Raw genomic sequence first — 19,788 nt, forward strand, 5'->3', positions numbered from 1 at the left:
ACGAAACCCTAAGATTTATCCTAACTCAAGTAAGGAAGAGTAAACCGTCCTAACTTAGGATGGGTTCAATGCTTCCTACGTATTTGGGTACGGGACTCAACTCGTCCTAAGTCCTAAGATTAATCCTAAGTTAGGAAGAGTTTGGTGAAATACATGGCTGGACACTATTGGTAATTGTCAAAGACCAGTCCTCTCACTTCGTGTATCTCAACATATGCATAAAATAACAAACCTGTGAAAATTTTATCTCAATTGGTCGTCCAAGTTGCGAGATAATAATGAAAGAAAAAACCCATGGTTGATTTCGAGACCTCAAGTTATAAATGTGAGGTCTCATAATCAAATTGGAGGAAAATTACTTCTTTCTAAAAAACTATGTCACTTCAGAGGGAGCCATTTCTCACAATGTTTTGTACCATCAACCTCTCCCCATTACTCTTCACCAAGTAAGGTTTTATGCTAATAGTTATTTTGAGTAATTACCAATAGTGTCCACTGCCTTCAAATTGGATTAGAACAGACATTAACAAGATGGCTGTATAAAGATAAAGGGCTTCTGACTGAAAAGATTTTGTACATCGACAAGGTAGAGCTAAATTGGGTCTTGTAGATCTGATCTAACTATGGAGATGATTTAATTAGTGGGCTATTCTTTACAAAGGTAAGCTAAATACAAAGCTGTATAAACAAGAAGCACAAACACACCAAGAAGACTTGACTTTCACCATTAGCCCAGAAACCAATTATGAGATAAACGTGCTCTAACAATACAACACACTATTGTTAATACGTATGCAAAATCATCTTAATTGGAAAACCAGTGTTTGTCAAATGCTGATTCTTATCATTTGCAGACAACCCCAGACAACCCTAGTGCTAGGCCTACTTTAAATTCCGATAGGCTTTCAATTAACAATTTCCTCCTATGGAGTGAGGTAAAGTGCAAGCAGACCGCTACAAAACAGTTACTTTTGTTAATAATGATGCGCTGGCACAATGTTTAAGTAACTACATTGCCAATTACCAAAAAAAAATAAAAAACTCTCACTGTTTTTTGAAATTAGTATCAATAGGAAAAAAAGAAGAGCTTCCACGAGAGACACAAAATAAAATAGAAGAATCTTGTATTTGCTAGTCAACGAACACAACCATGGTTAGGGAAAGATAAAGGTCCAATGTTCAAGTGGAAAGAAAAACGCATCTTAAAACCAAAGCTGCATAGATGGAGCTGTACTCTATATCTACAGGTTTGTAAATAAGGCATGATTTATGATGGCAAAAAAACATGCAACCTTGTTTGTTTTTACTTTGCAGCAAAATGCTTCTAATAATTTACTATTAGGACACATGATTTAAGGTTTGTTATTGCCCTGCAAAAATGTTGCTTTTGAGCACAATCATCACCTACATGTGAATGTATGATATAGATTGCTAGATGTGATAAACAATGCCGCACCACTGTTAAAATTCCTGCACATATTTATTCAAACCATCACGTGGTGTTTTACCTTAAAGACTAAGTAAAATGTCACTTTTATTACTTGACCAACATATGATGTCCTTTTTAGCTGAAATGGAATCACATTGTAGGATTAACTGCACAGACAATTTGCAGTTTCTATGAGCAGAATCACGTTCATGTTTTTGTACAATCTGGTTGCAGCTGCTTTTGATCCCAAAAGATTAAAACAATGGCAAAGAATCACAGGCTTGGAATGTATTAACAAAATAGCACTCAGATCATTAAACCTACTATGAGGGAATATTGCTGCACTTTTTGTTGCAAAATTATTGTTGTGATTTGGCATCACATCAATTTGAGGCAAAGCCCCAATAGATATTTGTATAATAGATAACTGTATGCAGTCTCACTACACCTACATAAAGGCAGTGGACACTATTGGTAATTACTCAAAATAATTATTAGCATAAAAACCTACTTAGTAACGAGTAATGAGGAGAGGTTGATAGTATAAAACATTGTGGGAAACGGCTCCCTCTGAAGTAACGTAGTTTTCGAGTAATTTTCCACAATTTTGATTTCGAGACCTCAGATTTAGAATTTGAGGTCTCGAAATTCAAGCATCTGAAAGCACATAACTTCGTGTGACAAGAGAATTTTTTTTCTTTCATTATTATCTCGCAACTTCGACAACCGATTTAGCTCAAATTTTCACAGGTTTGTTATTTTATGCGTATGTTGAGATACACCAAGTTAGAAGACTGGTCTTTGACAATTACCAAAGGTGTCCAGTGTCTTTAAATAATACCCTCTCTATACCTACACACATGAAAACATGGACGTCTTTAATTAATTTCAAATGGTACCTCTACTTGTACACAGCAAACCAACCTCACAGCAATGTTGATCGTTACAGTGTAGTGTGGTGCATGCAGAAAGTAATTGAAAAGTGCAGTTGCAATAAAAATGTTGCATTCTATAACCACTACAGATAGACATCTTCACATGGGTGTTGACGGCCCCCTGATAAACAAAGCTAGAAAATGCCAAGTAGGTCAAATCATGGTCCAATTTCTTGAAGCTGCCAAGGCAGAAAAATACTGCTTCATAAATTTCTCTTTCCTTAAATAAACAGAAACAATGGTGTTTCCGCTGGTAACCATTTTGTAGTAAGTAAATTTGTTTTGCTTTTAAAAGCAGCTCTACGAAATTGGGCCATTGAGCATATTAAAATGGTGTTTGGTGACTTTCCTGATTTTGATTAACTCAAGTCAGCCTGACTTAAACAGTTTTGTTCTTTCAAAAAGTACTTTTAACAAGTCATTTTAACAAGACATGAATTGATGGCAATCTTAAAAATGCTACAACCAAGTTTTCAAACAATTAATCAGAACTTGTTGAATACATACACATGTAAATATCACTGCAAAACCCAACACCAGCTGATATTCATAAGAAGGCAGAGATAAGAAGAGAGTTTTAGAAGGCAAGTTGTTTGAAAGATGATTTTGATGATGTATGCTAATTTTCAAACCAATGAAAAGTAATGAAAAATTAACAACCCACATTAAAACAACAGAAACGATATTGACCAAGATGCAAGGACGGTGAGTACTGGTACTAAATTGATGAGTAAAGACTAAAGCCCAGTTCATGCTTCCTGCGAATGCAGTACGAGTTTTGACGGCACAGGGCTGTCTTCGCAGCGAATGTTTCGCAAGAGTAAACAACAGTCAACTGATGCGAATTATTCGCTGCGAATTTGTGACGTCAACATTCGTTTACTGAATCGCATTCGCAGGAAGTATGAACCGAGCTTCACACTGTTCATAGAGCATCGTGACCGTAAGTACAGAATGATGTTGTTGTTTATTATTTACCTTAGCCCGTCTAGTATCTCCATCACAGCATTGAAATTACCCATATTCCAGCAGGCATTTGCAACTTGCACTAGACTAGTGAGTAATGTGGTCTTGTTCTCTTCACCTTCGGTAACGATCAGTTCAGTCACCCAGTCACTCACCTGAAGAAAAAAAAATAAATAAAACGAGAAATTCAGATCGGAAAAGCACACTTCTATCTGTTTTTGTGTCCATCATAGATGTGGTGTACCAAAACACCTTATACATTGGCGTCATCCAGCAGCCATCTGACGAAACAATCAAAACGCATAGATTTGTACGCGTGGCGCACAAGTTTGGCCATAAACGGTTGGTTTTTTTACCTCTAGGTGAGGGCGCTCTACTGATATATCATCATGTGCATAATTAAGGTACATTATTCCCAACATGATTATCAAAAGAAATACAATTGCAAAATGATACCACCTGGTTTATGATTGAATGACGTAATTTGAACCAGTGTCAACAAACAGGGAAGATGAAATTTGCCACAGAGCCTGAAAGGCTGCACATATAAACTTGCCTCACAGCAAAACCATGCAGACAACAAAGCTTTCAAACGACCACAGATTCCCTGGTGAAATAAACCCTCAGTTAAGAATGGTTTTAAAGAAGGCAACTACCATTACATGGATATAAATGATTACAGTGTCTACGTACTTGCTGAGAAAACAGCAACATACATGTAACTCCGACAAATCACTACCTATTCAAGCTTCAAAACCCATTCGAAAACTTATTTTTGTGCTTAACTATTCTCTTTTCAATCTGGCTTCGGCATCTCTCCTGCGCCAGGAGTGTCTTTTAGACAGACATGGCGCATTATAAATTGCCACTATTATTATTAAGGGAATCAATGTGTGGTGAAGAGGTTTTCAACTAGTGGTTTAGACCCAACAAGGGCCTGGTTCTTGATAATTTTACCGAGACGAAGTCAAGGTAAATTATCAGGCCTCAGTGGTTTAAACCACTAGTTGAAAACCGATTCAACACACTTTGATTCCCATTCATAAATACCTTTTCAGTCAAAAAACATCAACACTCTTGGTCAAAAAGCAAAATTTCTAATTAATCAATGATTTCTTTCAACACAGCACCCCTCAAGCTTTGAAATGGTAAGGACCTCCACCGCCCTCAGGTAAACAACTCCTTATAAGGGAATGCTGTGCGCGTCGGGCGTATAGTGTGATGTGGCACAACTGTCCCGGCCGTTGCTCTCGACCAATAGGAATGAAGAAACTGTCTTATAAGCACAGGTGCAAGCTTGCGTGTCACGCCCATGTTTCAACACTTTTTACTGGTCATAAACAAAGGTTTATACACACCCACGTGACACGCTCTCCACTAATAGGAAAAGTGAAACTGTCTGAGGTATTTATGAATATTATTTAACAAAAACTGTACACTGTACTTTCATAGAAATGTTGAATCTATCCAAATTAACTGAGGTGACAGCGGATACCAACCGCATCTCTTGCCGCAGCTGTGTTACATCATTTTGAGAATTCAGGTTGCCTTTTGTGCATATTGTGGTTTCTTTCAAGACTTTGTTCATCGTCAGTGATCATGATTTTTTATCTTCCAGAATTGATGTCAATACACAGTATTGCATGAAATAGCGCCCTCTTGTGGATTAACTCTCGACATAAACCTTCAGAGACATGAGAATCTTGTTCATTGGTTTGTATACATCCTATGGTGAATGAGTCAAAAATTTGCAGAAACAATCTGATTGGTCAGAATCTCCAGACGGGAGCCTGCCATGTGAATTGGATTTTCAGTTCTTGATTAAAGCCATTGGACACTTTCGGTAAACAGTATTGTCCAAGGCTCACACTTCAACAACATTGTTCGTTTGTCATCATATCACATCAGGAATATAGGTAAGATTTGCAAGTACTTGGACAAAAGTGCCACTGAAAAGGTCATTCACGCACTTGTTACTTCTCGTCTTGACAACGGCAATGCTCTTCTCTACAGTCTTCCTAACAACCAGATTTCCCGACTTCAACGGCTCCAAAATACTGCTGCCTGCATTGTGACACTGTCTGTCCTGTTCTATCACCCCCATTCTGAAACAACTACACTGGCTCCCTATCTCTCAACGAATCATCTTCAAGCTGGTGCTCATTGTCCACAAAGCTCTAAATGGCAAGGCTCCCCACTATATTTCTGAACTGCTTCAAGTTTACACTCCATCAAGGAATCTTCGATCAAGTTCTATGCTTCTCCTCATTGAACCCAAGTCTCGACACTCATGGGGTGACAGGTCTTTTTCTTCAGCCGCACCACGCATCTGGAACTCTCTACCACTTAATCTTCGATCTTGTCTTTGTACTGCAAAATTCAAGTCTCTTCTCAAAACTTATCTTATGTCACAGGTTTTCAATGACTAATTTTGTTGTGTCTGTTTTTCTTTGTGTTGTGTTTTGTTTTTGTTTTGTTTTTGGTTTTACTGCGCCTTGAACACCCAGCAGGGTGGATATGTGCGCATTACAAGTCTTATTATTATTATTGTTATTCGTGTATCACAACTTCTATATACAGCAACGAACCTGTGAAAATTTAGGCTCAATCGGTCATTGTAGTCGGGAGAAAATATCGGGAAAACCCATCCTTATTTTCGCCGTGTCAGGACATGTGTTTAAAATAAACCCGTAACTCTCGTTATCGAGAATTGATATTGTTTTAATGTTTTCTCAAAAAGTAAAGCATTTAATGGAATAATATTTCAAGAGAAGTCTTTCACCATTACCTTCTGTAAATCCTGTAAGTTATTTGTAAATCTGTGAACTTTTAATTTTTTTTCTGTAATGATTTCCCTCCCACATCTAAAACCTACATTTCTTCAATATCCTATTTTCACGCTATTTTCAAACCTAAAGGTTAATGTACAGTGTAAGTAACTTTTGAAGATTTCTTAATTTCATTCCAGGAAGATATAATAAAAACATAAACAGTTTCTTCAACCATTTTGAAAACTACAGAGAAACCAACACATGAACCCACTTTCTAAAGAAAGTTACAGAAAGGGGAAACAAATTTAGTACAATCACCTCTCTAAACCTGAGATGCAGATCTTTGACCGTCTTGCTCCCCGTCTCATCCCCTGTTATAAACTCAGGCCCCTGGCTGCGGTTATTGGTGACCTGTCTGACGTAACTCGCTGGGGGTACCTCAATAAAGAGAGCATGCTCTGTTTCCGTTAGAATTAGCGCAACCTCTTCCGGGAAGTGAAGGAGTCTTCGACATCGGTCAAATTCCTCCTGATAGAGGGAAGTCTGCATTTGGAGAAGATGGGGTACATCTGGACTACTGGCTTTATCTGTGGGCAATAAAGATAAAAAGGAATCCAATTCATAACAAATACAAAGTTTGTCTAATGGGCACAGTTGTTAAATCTTCATCTAAGTTCAAGATGTTGTTGATCATCATAATAGTACTTTTTCAATGGACAGTCTATTTGCAGCACAGTCATTTATGAACCATTAAAGACAGTGGACACTATTGGTAATTGTCAAAGACCAGTCTTCTCACTTGCTGTATCTCAACATGTGCATAAAATATTACAAGCCTGTGAAAATTTGGGCTCAATCGGTCGGCGAAGTTGCGAGATAATAATGAAAGAAAATAACACCCTTGTCACACGAAGTTGTGTGCGTTAGATGCTTGATTTGGAGACCTCAAATTCTAAATCTGAGGTCTCGCAATCAAAATCGTGGAAAATTACTTCTTTTTCGAAAACTACTTCACTTCAGAGGGAGCCGTTTCTCACAATGTTTTATACTATCAACCTCTCACCATTACTCTTTCCCAAGTAAGGTTTCCCAAGTAAGGTGCTAATAATTATTTTGGGTAATTACCAATAGTGTCCACTGCCTTTAACGCTACTGTACTATAGCATTTCTCACACCAGCAACTATTTTTTCAGACTGTCGACAGTCATACTTTAAGAATTTCATGTCAACTATTTATTATGTGTTATAAATTCCTATATTGCACATCTGTACATAATTTCTTAATGCATATGTTTGGCGATAGGAAAGGCAAACAGATTCCTATACCTGTCAGTGGTCAGCTGTGCCCATACATCATTCACTTAAAGGTACAATACATTATGGTTTTTGTAAAGTTTTTTTTCAAGTAACTTAATTAGTTCAGGCCTTGAACTAACCCACAGCACCCATAGCAACCAATGGCCGTGGTGCCCTGTGTTTTTGCTGTGATGCCCTTTTGAAAAAATGTAATAAACATTAGATTTTCCTGACAGAAGTACCCCTTACCTGAGGAAAACTGCAGTGCCCTTTCAAGACCTGCAACATCTTTAAGGGCAGTGGACACTACTGGTATCTACTCAAAATAATTATTATCATAAAACCTTACTTGGTAACGAGTAATGGGGAGAGGTTGGTAGTTTTAAACAGCGTTAGAAACGGCTCCCTCTGAAGTAATGTATTTTTTGAGAAAGAAGTAATTTTCCACAAATTTGATTTTGAGACCTCAGAATTAGATTTTGAGGTCTCGAAATCAAGCATCTGAAAGCACACAACTTCATGTGACAAGGGTGTTTTTTCTTTCATTATTATCTCGCAACTTTAACGACCGATTGAGCTCAAATTTTAACATGTTTGTTATTTTATGCATGTGTTGAGATACACCAATTGTGCAGGCTACAATGTAGTCTTTGACAATTACCAATAGTGTCAAGTGTCTTTAAGGGGAGGCTATGGATAATTGCTTATCGTCATGAATTGTGTTTATGATTATGTTTTCAAATTAGGTTTGACCATCCAATAATTAACTGTAGTGCTGGAGACAATTTCTCTCACATTGCAGTATTTCAGATATTCTCACATCAATTAGGCTCAAATTTATCAGTATCAGAAGAAATGTTCAGATAATGAAAATGTTTATTTTGTAATTTTCTTTAATCAGTACCATTCATGCATCAAACCTCATTAAATTATTTTGATGTTGTCATTTTTGACATGCCAAGACCATGGGCGAAATTACAAGGGAGATTCATAATAGGGTTTACTAAAGAGGCAAGACAATTTTTTTGTCACGTTTTTTTCATAATGTAAAAGAAAGCCAAAAAATGTATCACAGAAGTGTATGGGTTAACCCTGGTGTTTCTGGTTCAAACAGTACAGCAAGCACCCTAGTTGACAGGTTTCAACAGGCTTGCGTGCTACAGTAGTTAAGTTCACTTTTGAGGCCTTCTTAGTTTTATGACCAGAAAAAAAATATACTTAAATCTCTTTACCTATAGTTTGCCTTCTCCTGAGTGTGTTTACCTGCTTCAAGAAACTCACACGAACCGAAGACATGATGTACCAAAAATACACTGATTCAATCCTACAACCTGACATTACCAGTACGTATTCCTATACTTTGCCCATTTTGAGGCAAGTTGTTTTTGTGAGTTTCAAATCAAGCTGCATTAAGTTGGCATACAAGAGCTTACAGGACAAACTTACAAAAAAAGGAACTGGATAAAAAAGGAGTATGCAACACAAAGAACCCCTACGGTTCAATGGAATGATAAAGGTTATTTAACTAGTGCAGCCTGAGGGTAAACATACATGAGGCATTCAGCCATAGGGATTGCAATTGAAATCAAATCAAATGATTGAAAAACTACAAGTTCATATGTAGTACCACGATGATCAACCTGACAAGCTAAAATACATGTTGTTACCTTCGTACTTAGGGCAATTTATAGACTGTGGGCCAATTTTTATTACAGCCACGAAGCACAACAACTTGCTAAGCACAGAATAGTATTGCTTGTCAGACACAGGTTACCAGTGAAAATTACATTACGTTATCATCGTTGTGGCTGGTACCCCACTCAAATTTTGCTTAGATAAGAAATTTGTCAAGAATGATAATCTAACAGCTTTATGAAGTTGGGCTCACGTGACTTTTTTTACACTATATTTTACCAAGAGACCCAAAGCCTGGACATTTTTCGGTGGATAAAAAAAAAATAAAGTGAAACTTTTGATGCAGATGATAAGTGTACAACTCATTATCAGCTTTTAGTATAAAGAAATGGGGCTGATCTACAAACATGTTGAGCACAATCGTCGCACTTTAACATGTTTTAATTTCCTGTGGAAATTACGGAACAAAATGTAAATTTTTCCAAATGGAAAACAAAACTCGACCTGAAATCGTCAAGGTCAATCTTTCTGTAATAAAGGTAAAAAAGTAAAAAGAAAAATTCATTTCATAAATTTCTTTTCCAATAAAATCACAACGCAATACAATATTTAATGACGACTGTCTCAAAACCATGGTTAAAAAAATGAATGAATAAATTTAAAAATTGTTTTGATGTAGAGAAGTTAATGGCATAAGAAGTTGCATACCTGAAGCCACACTGTACCCATTATTTGACCTAGACCTAAGACACTACTACATTAACTATAATGCAAGCCCCGCAGGGAGCTCCACGGCAGGGTCAGGCCATATCACTCTGGATAGGACCATGGTATGATTGCAATACTCTAAAGGTATTCAACACAGAGATACCCAACTGCCCAGAATGTTCAACAACACCACACAATTCCAACAGTAACTTTGGCTTCAAGTGAATTCTGCGAAAGATGGAAATTCAATTATGAGTGTCCTCAATGAGTGAAACAAAATCATGTCGATTGATGTGAGAAATGTGGGTGCATCACAGAGATTATGTTTAGTTGTTGACCTCATTTTAAAATTCAAAATAAAGTAACAACAAAACTGTTGTACCGTATTTTCCTGCGGATAAGACGCTCGGCGGACAAGGCGCAGGACGCTAAAATGACCCAAAAAATTCAAACGTCAGCAGACACGGCGCACCGCCGTACAAGGCGCATGTTTAACCGCACATAAAAGAACACCTGGCGCCACCCGGTGTCGGTACATTGACACAAAGACATAATATGTTGCCTTTGAGAACCTATGTATACCGACCTTTATCCAATCAGCCAACGCTGTATATTGTAAATAACATACAGTCCGGCCCAATCAGCAGGCAGAAACCATGGTCCACGCACTGTCTGAAGTTAATTTTATTTGCAACATGAACACAATGATGTGTAAGCCAAATAGACATCGTGGACCAATGTGTTTGCACTCATGGTGTACACCTTACTGTCATCATCTAACCCGTTTTACTTTCATTTAAAAAAATGAAAAGGGGCAATCTTAACAACATTTTCAATTCATACTGCATAAAGGCAGACTAGGGAATAAAATACTTGTTATTGGTTCATTATAAATCAAATTGATAAATGTTTCACTTAGAACTCCTTCTTAATAATAGAGTATTCACTGTTTTTGAAAACATGGGGATATTCTAAATTAACTCTAATTTAATTCTAAATCATTCTGATAACATAATGTTTGAAGTTCACTTAAAACTACTTCCTAATAAAGTATTCACTGTTTTTGAAAACAAGGGGATATAAGCGCACTTCACCAATCTGATGATGCTGCTATAAATCTTCCTTTAATAAGCATACTTTGAGTGTGGGCCTAATGTGTCTGAAAACTCAAAACCTTGACTGAGAAACAAATCTTGGGTGAACAGTCTGCTCAGTATAATGACAAATTATGCTGGGTTTGGAGATCATGCCGAGTTGTTAACCTTGACATCCCCTGATGCCCTGTATTGACAGATTAGCAACAATGGGAACACAATTTCTTGAACTTCTACTTGAAATGCCCGACGACTGTTTAGGAACAAACTTTTACTTCCAAAGAAGCTGTTTAAAGCCATTGGACACTTTCGGTAAACAGCATTGTCCAAGGCCCACACTTCAGGTATTACAACTTCTATATAAAATAAAATAGCAAACCTGTGAAAATTAAGGCTCAATCGGTCATCGGAGTTGGGAGAAAATAACCGGAAAACCCACCCTTGTTTCCGCACGTTTCGTCGTGTCATGACATGTGTTTAAAATAAATCCGTAATTCTCGATATCGAGAATTGAAAATTGTTTTCATGTTTGCTCAAAAAGTAAAGCATTTCATGGAATAATATTTCAAGAGAAGTCTTTCACCATTACCGTCTGTAAACCCTGTAAGTTTTTTGTAAATCTGTGAACTTTTATTTTTTCTTCTGTTCCGAAAGTGTATAATGGCTTTAAAGAATCTTTATGTTTTACAAGAGTTAACAACCTTGAAATGTACAAATGAATTCCTCATGAATAAGTTTTATAAATTTAATTGGTTTTACTTGACAAAGATGTGGTTTATTAAAGACAAAATTACAACATTTTCCTTAGTCTTCACTTTCAAAAATCAACCTTTTCCTTTAAATTACCCAAACAAACAACAAAATAAAGAAAACAAGAAAATAATGAAGGGAAATCACCCTTGATTCAATTTGTGTGCTTTCAGATGCCTTAAAAGGCTTCAGACCTGAAGTCTTTTCATATTTGAGTGAGAAGTTACCTCTTTCTCAAAAACTACGTTACTTCAGAGGGAGCCGTTTCTCACTATACTAGTATCAACAGCTCTCCATTGCTCATTACCTAGTAAGTTTTTATGCTAACAATTATTTTAAGTAATTGTCCAGTGCCTTTAACACTAACATTTCCTTGAGACGTGTTTGTCATATTAAACCCAGCATGACATGGATTATGTAGCTTAAAACAAGACGATCGCTTTTTCAATTGTAACAACTTGGGCTAATCAAATACAACACAAACATTTCTCACAGAAGGTCAGCAACTGCTATAATTAAAAACAATTTTCCTTTCTACCTAATCATGTCAGTGTTGAAATTAAAACTATAAACATTGGAACATCAATTTCTTTCAAGTGACAAGCCTGTAGTGCGACTAGTGTCAAAGTGACGACTATTGATTGCTTTAGTCGAGTCGCGACTTATGTTTTTAAGCTATAGTTGGGACTACTATTAAAAATAGTTGCAGCTTGTTTTGTGGTCGCTCATGACTATTCAAGACATTATTATTTACTTACGAAACACAATTAGACATCAGTGATACATTCCTTACAACCTTTCAGTGTGAATTGTACTACATTACGCCTGTGGCAAACATTATGCCGCAATGCATCTCAGAAATAAAAAAATTCTCAAGACTAGTGTTGAAGTCGCGACTATTTGAGGCGCAACTAGTAGAGTAATAAAATTCACTGACCACCCAGGCCTTAGTGACATGGGTAAAATACATGTAGGTTAACAAGTTATTATGGTGAAATTTCATTGTCCTAAACAGATAATGATAAAGACAAAAATGGACCTTTAAATAGCGAAATTCCCCTTTAATTTAAAGACCACACCCATAGCTCTTAGGAGAAATTTTTGTCGGCAGAAGCACTGGCATCCAAAATTCTAGCCAATGAGCAAAGACCTGCAATCTGATTAAAAATGAATGTCTGAAAACGTTTTTCTGATCCTCATACTTCTATGCAAAGTGACAGACCTCATGTTCTTTGGCAATGAAACATTCATGTCATTTCAAGCACAGTGTGATATTGGATCATTTGAGGGGATGAGCACGTACATTTACTGCATGCCTTCGTGTTCGTGCATGCTTTTGAGGGAATAAGGATTGTGTAATATTTGCCTGTAAATTTACATACTGCATTTTAGACAACTCAAACAAGATACAAACTTTCTTTTGACTAGAGTAAGAGGCATTCACAAGGGCTTTCAAAATGTTGAAGATTTGCACGGGAATATACGGTTTACAATGACTGTTGGGCTGACAATTATTCATAGGATTCAAGCTCATCACTAGTCACTGGGCTAACTTGACCCTCTCCACTGGGTTAACTTGCCGCCCCTCTCCACTAAGCAAGCTTGCCCACGGCTTGCCCCTCCCTATTGGGTGAACTTGCCCCTCCCTATTGGGTGAACTTGCCCCTCCCCAATGGGCGAGCTTGCCAATGACCAAAGGGGTGAACTTTCCCTTTACCACTATGTACTAGGGAAGCTTGGTCATTGCCACTGGGTAAGTGCAATGGTTTAGAGAGTTGGGGTTTGATTCCCATTAGAAGCTTTTCCAGATTTATCCCTCAGATGAGAGGGACCATGGAGTACTACAGAGGTTCAGAGTGATAAGTGAAATTATAACAACATACTAGAAGTATGTAAAACCAAAATGAATATTCTTTATCCCTGATGCAAATTTAACATTTATTTAATAGTTGCAATACCCGCCGCTAAAACATAGGATTTGAACTCCCTCTAGCTAGCTACCGGGCAATCTCAGTGGTCTAGTTGGTATGACACTGCTCTAGAATTGCAAAAGTCTTGAGTTCGAATCCCACCCGAGTAATATGCCGGTGATTTTTTTACAGAACTTAAAGGAACACGTTGCCTTGGATCGGACGAGTTGGTCAAAACAAAAGCGTTTGTAACCGTTTTTTATAATATGCATATGGGTAGAAAGATGTTGAAAAAGTAGAATACAATGATCCACACATGTTTGCCTTGAAATTGCGTTGTTTTCCTTCTACTGTGCGAACTAACACGGTCGGCCATTTATGGGAGTCAAAATTTTGACCCCCATAAATGGCCGACGTGTAAGTCGACGAGGTAAAAGGAAAACCACGCAATTTCGAGGCATGTTTGTGTGGATCATTGTATTCTACTTTTACAACATCTTTCTACCCATATGCATTTTATAAAAAACGGTTACAAACGCTTTTCAAAGACCAACTCGACCGATCCAAGGCAACGTGTTCCTTTAACAAACTTAACATCTAATAAACAGAAGTTTACTTACTTAGAGTGGAGGCAGAACCGTCAGCCATGTTCACCTCCCCTGCTATATCCCCGTTTTCTTGTGTCTTCTGCATGACAGACGTCAGGTTGGCGCAGATTGCCTTAAGCTCAGGGAACGTCAGCGGCTGAACTGCCCACTTATTATTTCCCTGGAACTCTAAGACAAGCTGGCTGATGCCGTGCTTGTAAGCCCCAATGTGCCAGTTCTGAAGGAAAGCTGTCCGGTGAGAGCGAAGGACCGACTTGGACGACGGGTGGAGAAGAGCGATTTCTTTAGGTCCGATGCTCAGGATGCGGGGCGCCTGTTTGAGGATAAGAAACAAGAAACCTTTAGATAAATATCACCCTAAATAAATGACTATTTTAATGACTATCGAAACAGAGCTTGAATGATGAGAAAAACATGGTTACTCCCTGGTGCTACATTACATCTGCAATGTTCCATTTCATTTGAAGTATTACAGATCGACCACGCTGAAACCATTATGTTTTTCTTCCATACAGCACACGACCAAAGTGACCAAATGAAGGAGTCTGGCTCCATTATTTGAATGATGAATACACCTCCATATGTTTCAGGATAAGCAGGGGAACCATACCAGAAGTGCTCTGGTAATAGGTTTTTTTTCTGAGACACTCTTTCAGTCTTTTCAGGGGTTGGGTATGCAGTTTAATACTAGTTAACCAGTATACTGCTCCTGAAGACGAGCAGAGTATACTGTTTGAAACGTCGCGGCCAGACCGGCTCTTTTCAGAGCCAACACTCACTCATAAGAGACTTACACATGGTTGTACCTGCAAGTTTACTATTTATTTATACTTCCTTCTGATACTTAATATGCTTAATGGGTGTAACCGCTTGAGGTTGCACCAAGCGGCTAGTAATGGCAAGATTTCATCCTAATGCAGGTCCCAGGTCCAACCACTGAATACCATGCCCTATTCAACCATGAAATGTAAACTGATATCAAAACTGTCTACATGCCCTAAAGAAAGGTTGTCCTACTGCAAAAGGTCTGTCCATTATGTCTAAAGTGAATATAATTCTGTCATAATTCAATCAGGCTTTTAAACACAAGTTATCCATTCTTCAATGATCTTTTAAAACTTTATCAAATTATAAGTGAATTAAGGCCTGGGGAATGCAATATTTTTCTAGAGGTCATTAACAGCTTATGATAATCAGCAATATATTGTTTTTGTGCTGGAAACAAATACTTTTTATAACATGGCATTGTTTTAGACCCAAATGTTTTGCAGGATCTAAATGTTAAGAGTGTAAGGGGCCATTCGGAATAGTCAATATTTACAACAACTAAAAACAAACACAAAATGGACCCACCCAACCCAAATCAAATATTGATTGGCTTCATAGTATAATCTGTAAACTGAAGAACAAAGTAATGCCTCAAATCAATCATTATCCATTATATTTTAGATCAAAAGTCTCCAACATCAGTTGTTTTCAATAGCTTTTCCTGGCTTAAAAACAAACAACGTTGTAGTTTAGTCAATGAGAATTATCTTCCCAGCTTGGTCAGCAAGAATTGCTTGTCTTCTTCTTTTTTGTTTATTAATGTTATATATGAACTCTAATGAATTCTATTTGGATTTTTTTTTACATTGATTATTCTGAATGAGTGTCCCATAACCAATCATTCACAACATTTTGAAGTGATCTGCTATAGACCGATCCAGGCACGCAAGTGCCGGGCGCCGCCATGTGCTGCGTGCCACTGCTGGGGTGTCTTTGTGCCTAGTTTTGTGCACAAACACATGAGAAAATCGTTTTCCTTTTCACATTTTATGGGAATTGAATGTCTTCCTCGACAATCTATGACATTTCCTTGATGTGGCTGCTTGATATAACAACGTACTACATTCTTGGTAAATTTTTAAAATAAAGCAGAAAGTAAAATACTGAAATTCTGACAAAATACCTTGTCGATGTATTGCATTTTAGCGACTTTTATGCAGTTTCTGCGTCTTTGACACCTAACTCGCCTAAGTCAAGCACCTTTTTCAAGATGATCCGGCTTCTATTTAGTTGCAAATATTTGTGGTCAGTGATCTACATTGGTATATCATGATGTCCTGTTAAGGAAATTGTGTTATTCGTTGAGGAAAACATTTAACTTCCATAAAGAGTGAAAAGAAACATGATTTCCTCATGACTTTGTGCACAAACTAGGCAAATGTACACCCTAGCAATGGCGCGCGGTGCTCAACACTTGTGCGCCCGGTGCGCGTCGGATCGGTCTATAGCCAGCAATCTGCTCAAACCTTGCATTCACCATGACATCAACTAAAATGCAATTCCTGACTCTGATGTTATTTTCCGCTTCTTTTTTTTCAACAGAGCCTCACTAAACATTGACATGGCCTAGAAGTACCATCCATCAAAATACAACTCAATTTGTCAAAGTACTTTGCAGTGTCCGGATTTGTTTAAACAATATTGCATTCAGACAGTTCTATTCACTGGCGAGAGAGAGGGGGAGCCCCCTCCATCCCACACACTCATTCAATATGACATATGATCCAAGTTCTTCACTTAGTCTTGTTTTGTTTGCATCTTTGTTAAAAGCCACGCTTTGTGCATAATCAGATTGGAGGGTCTTGTACTAGTAAATTGCAGGGGACTTTGCTGAGTGGTGCCGCACCACTGAATGCCTCTGCCAAATATAAGTACTTTACGAAGTTCCTCTGTGGGTGAATCATGTGTACTTTGTATCTACTATACTAGGTGATACAACCATTATTATTATGTCTTCCTACTAAATTCACTTTTGTTTTCAAAGTACATGTAACTCAACTGAGGCTTGATGGGCAAACTAGTCCTTTTGGTTTATAAGAAGCAAATATTACGAATGCTATTGAAGAGATATTAAAGGTATAGTTTCAGAAAAACTAAACACTATAGTTCCACTCCTCTAGCTCTTATTAAACTTACATTGTACATGTATAGCCATCCATCAAGAAAGTCAAAAGCAGGTAATGAGCATTTGTGACATCAAGAAAAAAGCACATGCTGACATGTTTAAAGTTTTCTTCAAAACTTACCTTTTGAAAGAGCAAGAAAACCTAAACGTGGCAGTACCATATGACAAAAATAACACAATAACAGTTTCAACATCAAGCAGCAATTTACGTCATCTTCTGAAGAATGTTAAGTCAAGCCAGCTGACAAATCAGAACAGTGTGAAATCAACTCAAAAACATCTTTTCCTTTTACAACGATAGAACCAATGTACCAGTCAACGATAGAACCAATGTACCAGTCAAAATGCAGCAATGTGGTCACAGAATCGTCTCTTTCACTCGGACAAAGTGTTGTTGTGTGAACATACCAAGGGACAAAAACGATGAGAAATGTAAAAGCAGGGTCAGAGAGATCACTGTTTGTCTGTCAGGGGAAACCAGAATGTTCTGGCTTACGTGTCATTTCTATCCATGCTCAAATTGGATTGTTCACGGCATAAAATAGGACATACATTGTAAGGTACACATGTTAGAATGTACAAATCCCAGTGACAATAGGCTGCAGGGTAATTTTACTATAGGGCATACAGTTGTCTGAGCCAAAATTGCACCCAACTCTGGGAGATCACAACTTGATTGTACTCAAACTGGAACATCTCATACTACAAACAACAACCACAACCCAACCACACTAACAACACCAGTATCATCAAAAACAAAAAAAAACGAATGCGATGCGGTAATATAGTAAATGCCACACTATAGTTATGCAAAACATTGAAGTTTCTCACTTTTAGGAATGAGGGGATACAATTTAAGTTTCCTTGTATGGAAACCATGGAGCAAGGACCATGTAAAGTGTACTCTGTCACTAGTAGCATCTCACTAGAGGAAGGGAAATATTGACACAGGCCCTTATTGCATCTTTTTCGAAACAGTTGTCTAAAACTGACCACTGACAGGGGCAATTACATGTATAAGAGATGACTACGGCTTCTATTGAACGTAACTCTGATACATGTAACACATATAAAGAGATTCACCACCAAGGCAGAGCTAACTACATGAACATGATCCAGTCGTTCACATACACGCACATACATACATACATACATACAAAAATGTTTTATATACCACCATTTCATCAAGACCACAGCGGTTTGTGATGAAACAGAGAAACAAATAAACGATGAGACAAAATGCAAGTTAAACCAAAAAGCAAAACAATCATTGTGGGAACAGGTGTGATTTCAGATGCTTCTTGATAATATGAAGTGAATCAGCAGAGCGCAGAGATGGGGGGAGACTATTCCAAAGTTTAGGAGCGGCAAAAGAGAAGGATTTGTCAGCAGCTGAAGCAAGATATCTGTGGTTTATTTTGTGTTCGACAAGACGGGTAGTGTCGTTTGATGACCGCAAGCCGACTCTTCCCGGTGTCTACAAAATCATCACAGATAATCTAGGCATTTTCAATTTTAATGGTTCTCAGAGAGGATGACTAATTCTACAGCAAGGAGTGGGACGAAGTTTGAGATATAAGGCCTAATCCTTAGCACCATGTAATGGTTAACAAGGTGCTGTGGCGCAATATGCTGCCAATCTAGCCAGAACACCAGGGCGAACCCCTTGTCTTTACGATAAGTGCACTGGGTTCTTTTTACACCCATTTACACAACACATGGGACCAACGGCTTTAGGTCCCATCCGAAGGATGAATGTACCCCAGATCCATTATGAAATGACAAAGCATTCACGCCAACCACTGACAAAAAATGGCTTGGCTTTTTATATGATTTAATCTCAATCATCTTAGACTGACAAGTCATCTGCCTGACCTTGACCCAGAGGTCAAGTTAACACTGACAGACACTGAGTCTATTCAGGGAACATCCATCGTTACCACACAAGCTCCCACGCTATCACATCCTCTTATTCTGGCCCAATTGCAAAATACTGGCCTAGTTTTTGAAATAGCTGCTCCAGATTTAGTTTGAGTTGGGATCATTAATATCATTTCCAACGAATCGGTGGTACTGACATGACTGATGAGGAAACCACCAAAATGATAAATTATCATCAGGCAGTGGACACTATTGGTAATTACTCAAAATAATTATTAGCATAAAACCTTTCTTGGTAATGAGTATGGGGAGAGGTTGATGATATAAAACATTGTGAGAAATGGCTCCCTCTGAAGTAAAGTAGTTTTCGAGAAAGAAGTAATTTTCCACGAATTTGATTTCGATACCTCAGACTTAGAACTTGAGGTCTCGAAATCAACCATCTAAACGCACACAACTTCGTGTGACAAGGGTGTTTTTTCTTTCATTATTATCTCGCAACTTCGATGACCGATTGAGCACAAATTTTCACAGGTTAGTTATTTTATGCATATGTTGAGATACACCAACTGTGAAGGCTAGTCTTTGACAATTGCCAATAGTGTCCACTGCCTTTAAAAGCTCCAATATCATCTTTTTATATATAGGCCCTACAGATAACACTTCAACAATAGTATTTCTAATGTTTGTGCCCTTATCTTTGGAATGGCAAATGATGAATTGGCAACACATGCTATCGAAATGACACTGAATTGGGCATATGCAATTATTTCTTGGCATATGCCACAACTAGATTTTGTTTTAGTACTTCATTAACAACGAAACCCGACATAATAAATCTGAATTGTTGAT

General features: G+C 37.7%; 1 protein-coding gene across 1 annotated transcript in view; it reads right to left on the reverse strand.

The window, feature by feature from the left end:
• LOC139940429 (uncharacterized) overlaps positions 1-19,788 on the reverse strand; it is a 141,305-nt gene that overhangs the window by 41,042 nt on the left and 80,475 nt on the right. Inside the window, exons 10-12 of the mRNA XM_071936671.1 lie at positions 14,115-14,415; positions 6,420-6,688; positions 3,343-3,485 (exon numbers count right to left, since the gene is read on the reverse strand). Of these exons, the coding sequence (XP_071792772.1) occupies positions 3,343-3,485; positions 6,420-6,688; positions 14,115-14,415 (713 nt within the window). The remainder of the gene's footprint in view (positions 1-3,342; positions 3,486-6,419; positions 6,689-14,114; positions 14,416-19,788) is intronic.

The sequence above is a fragment of the Asterias amurensis genome, chromosome 8 (genome assembly GCF_032118995.1).
Source record: "Asterias amurensis chromosome 8, ASM3211899v1".
Taxonomy (NCBI): Eukaryota; Metazoa; Echinodermata; class Asteroidea; order Forcipulatida; family Asteriidae; genus Asterias; species Asterias amurensis.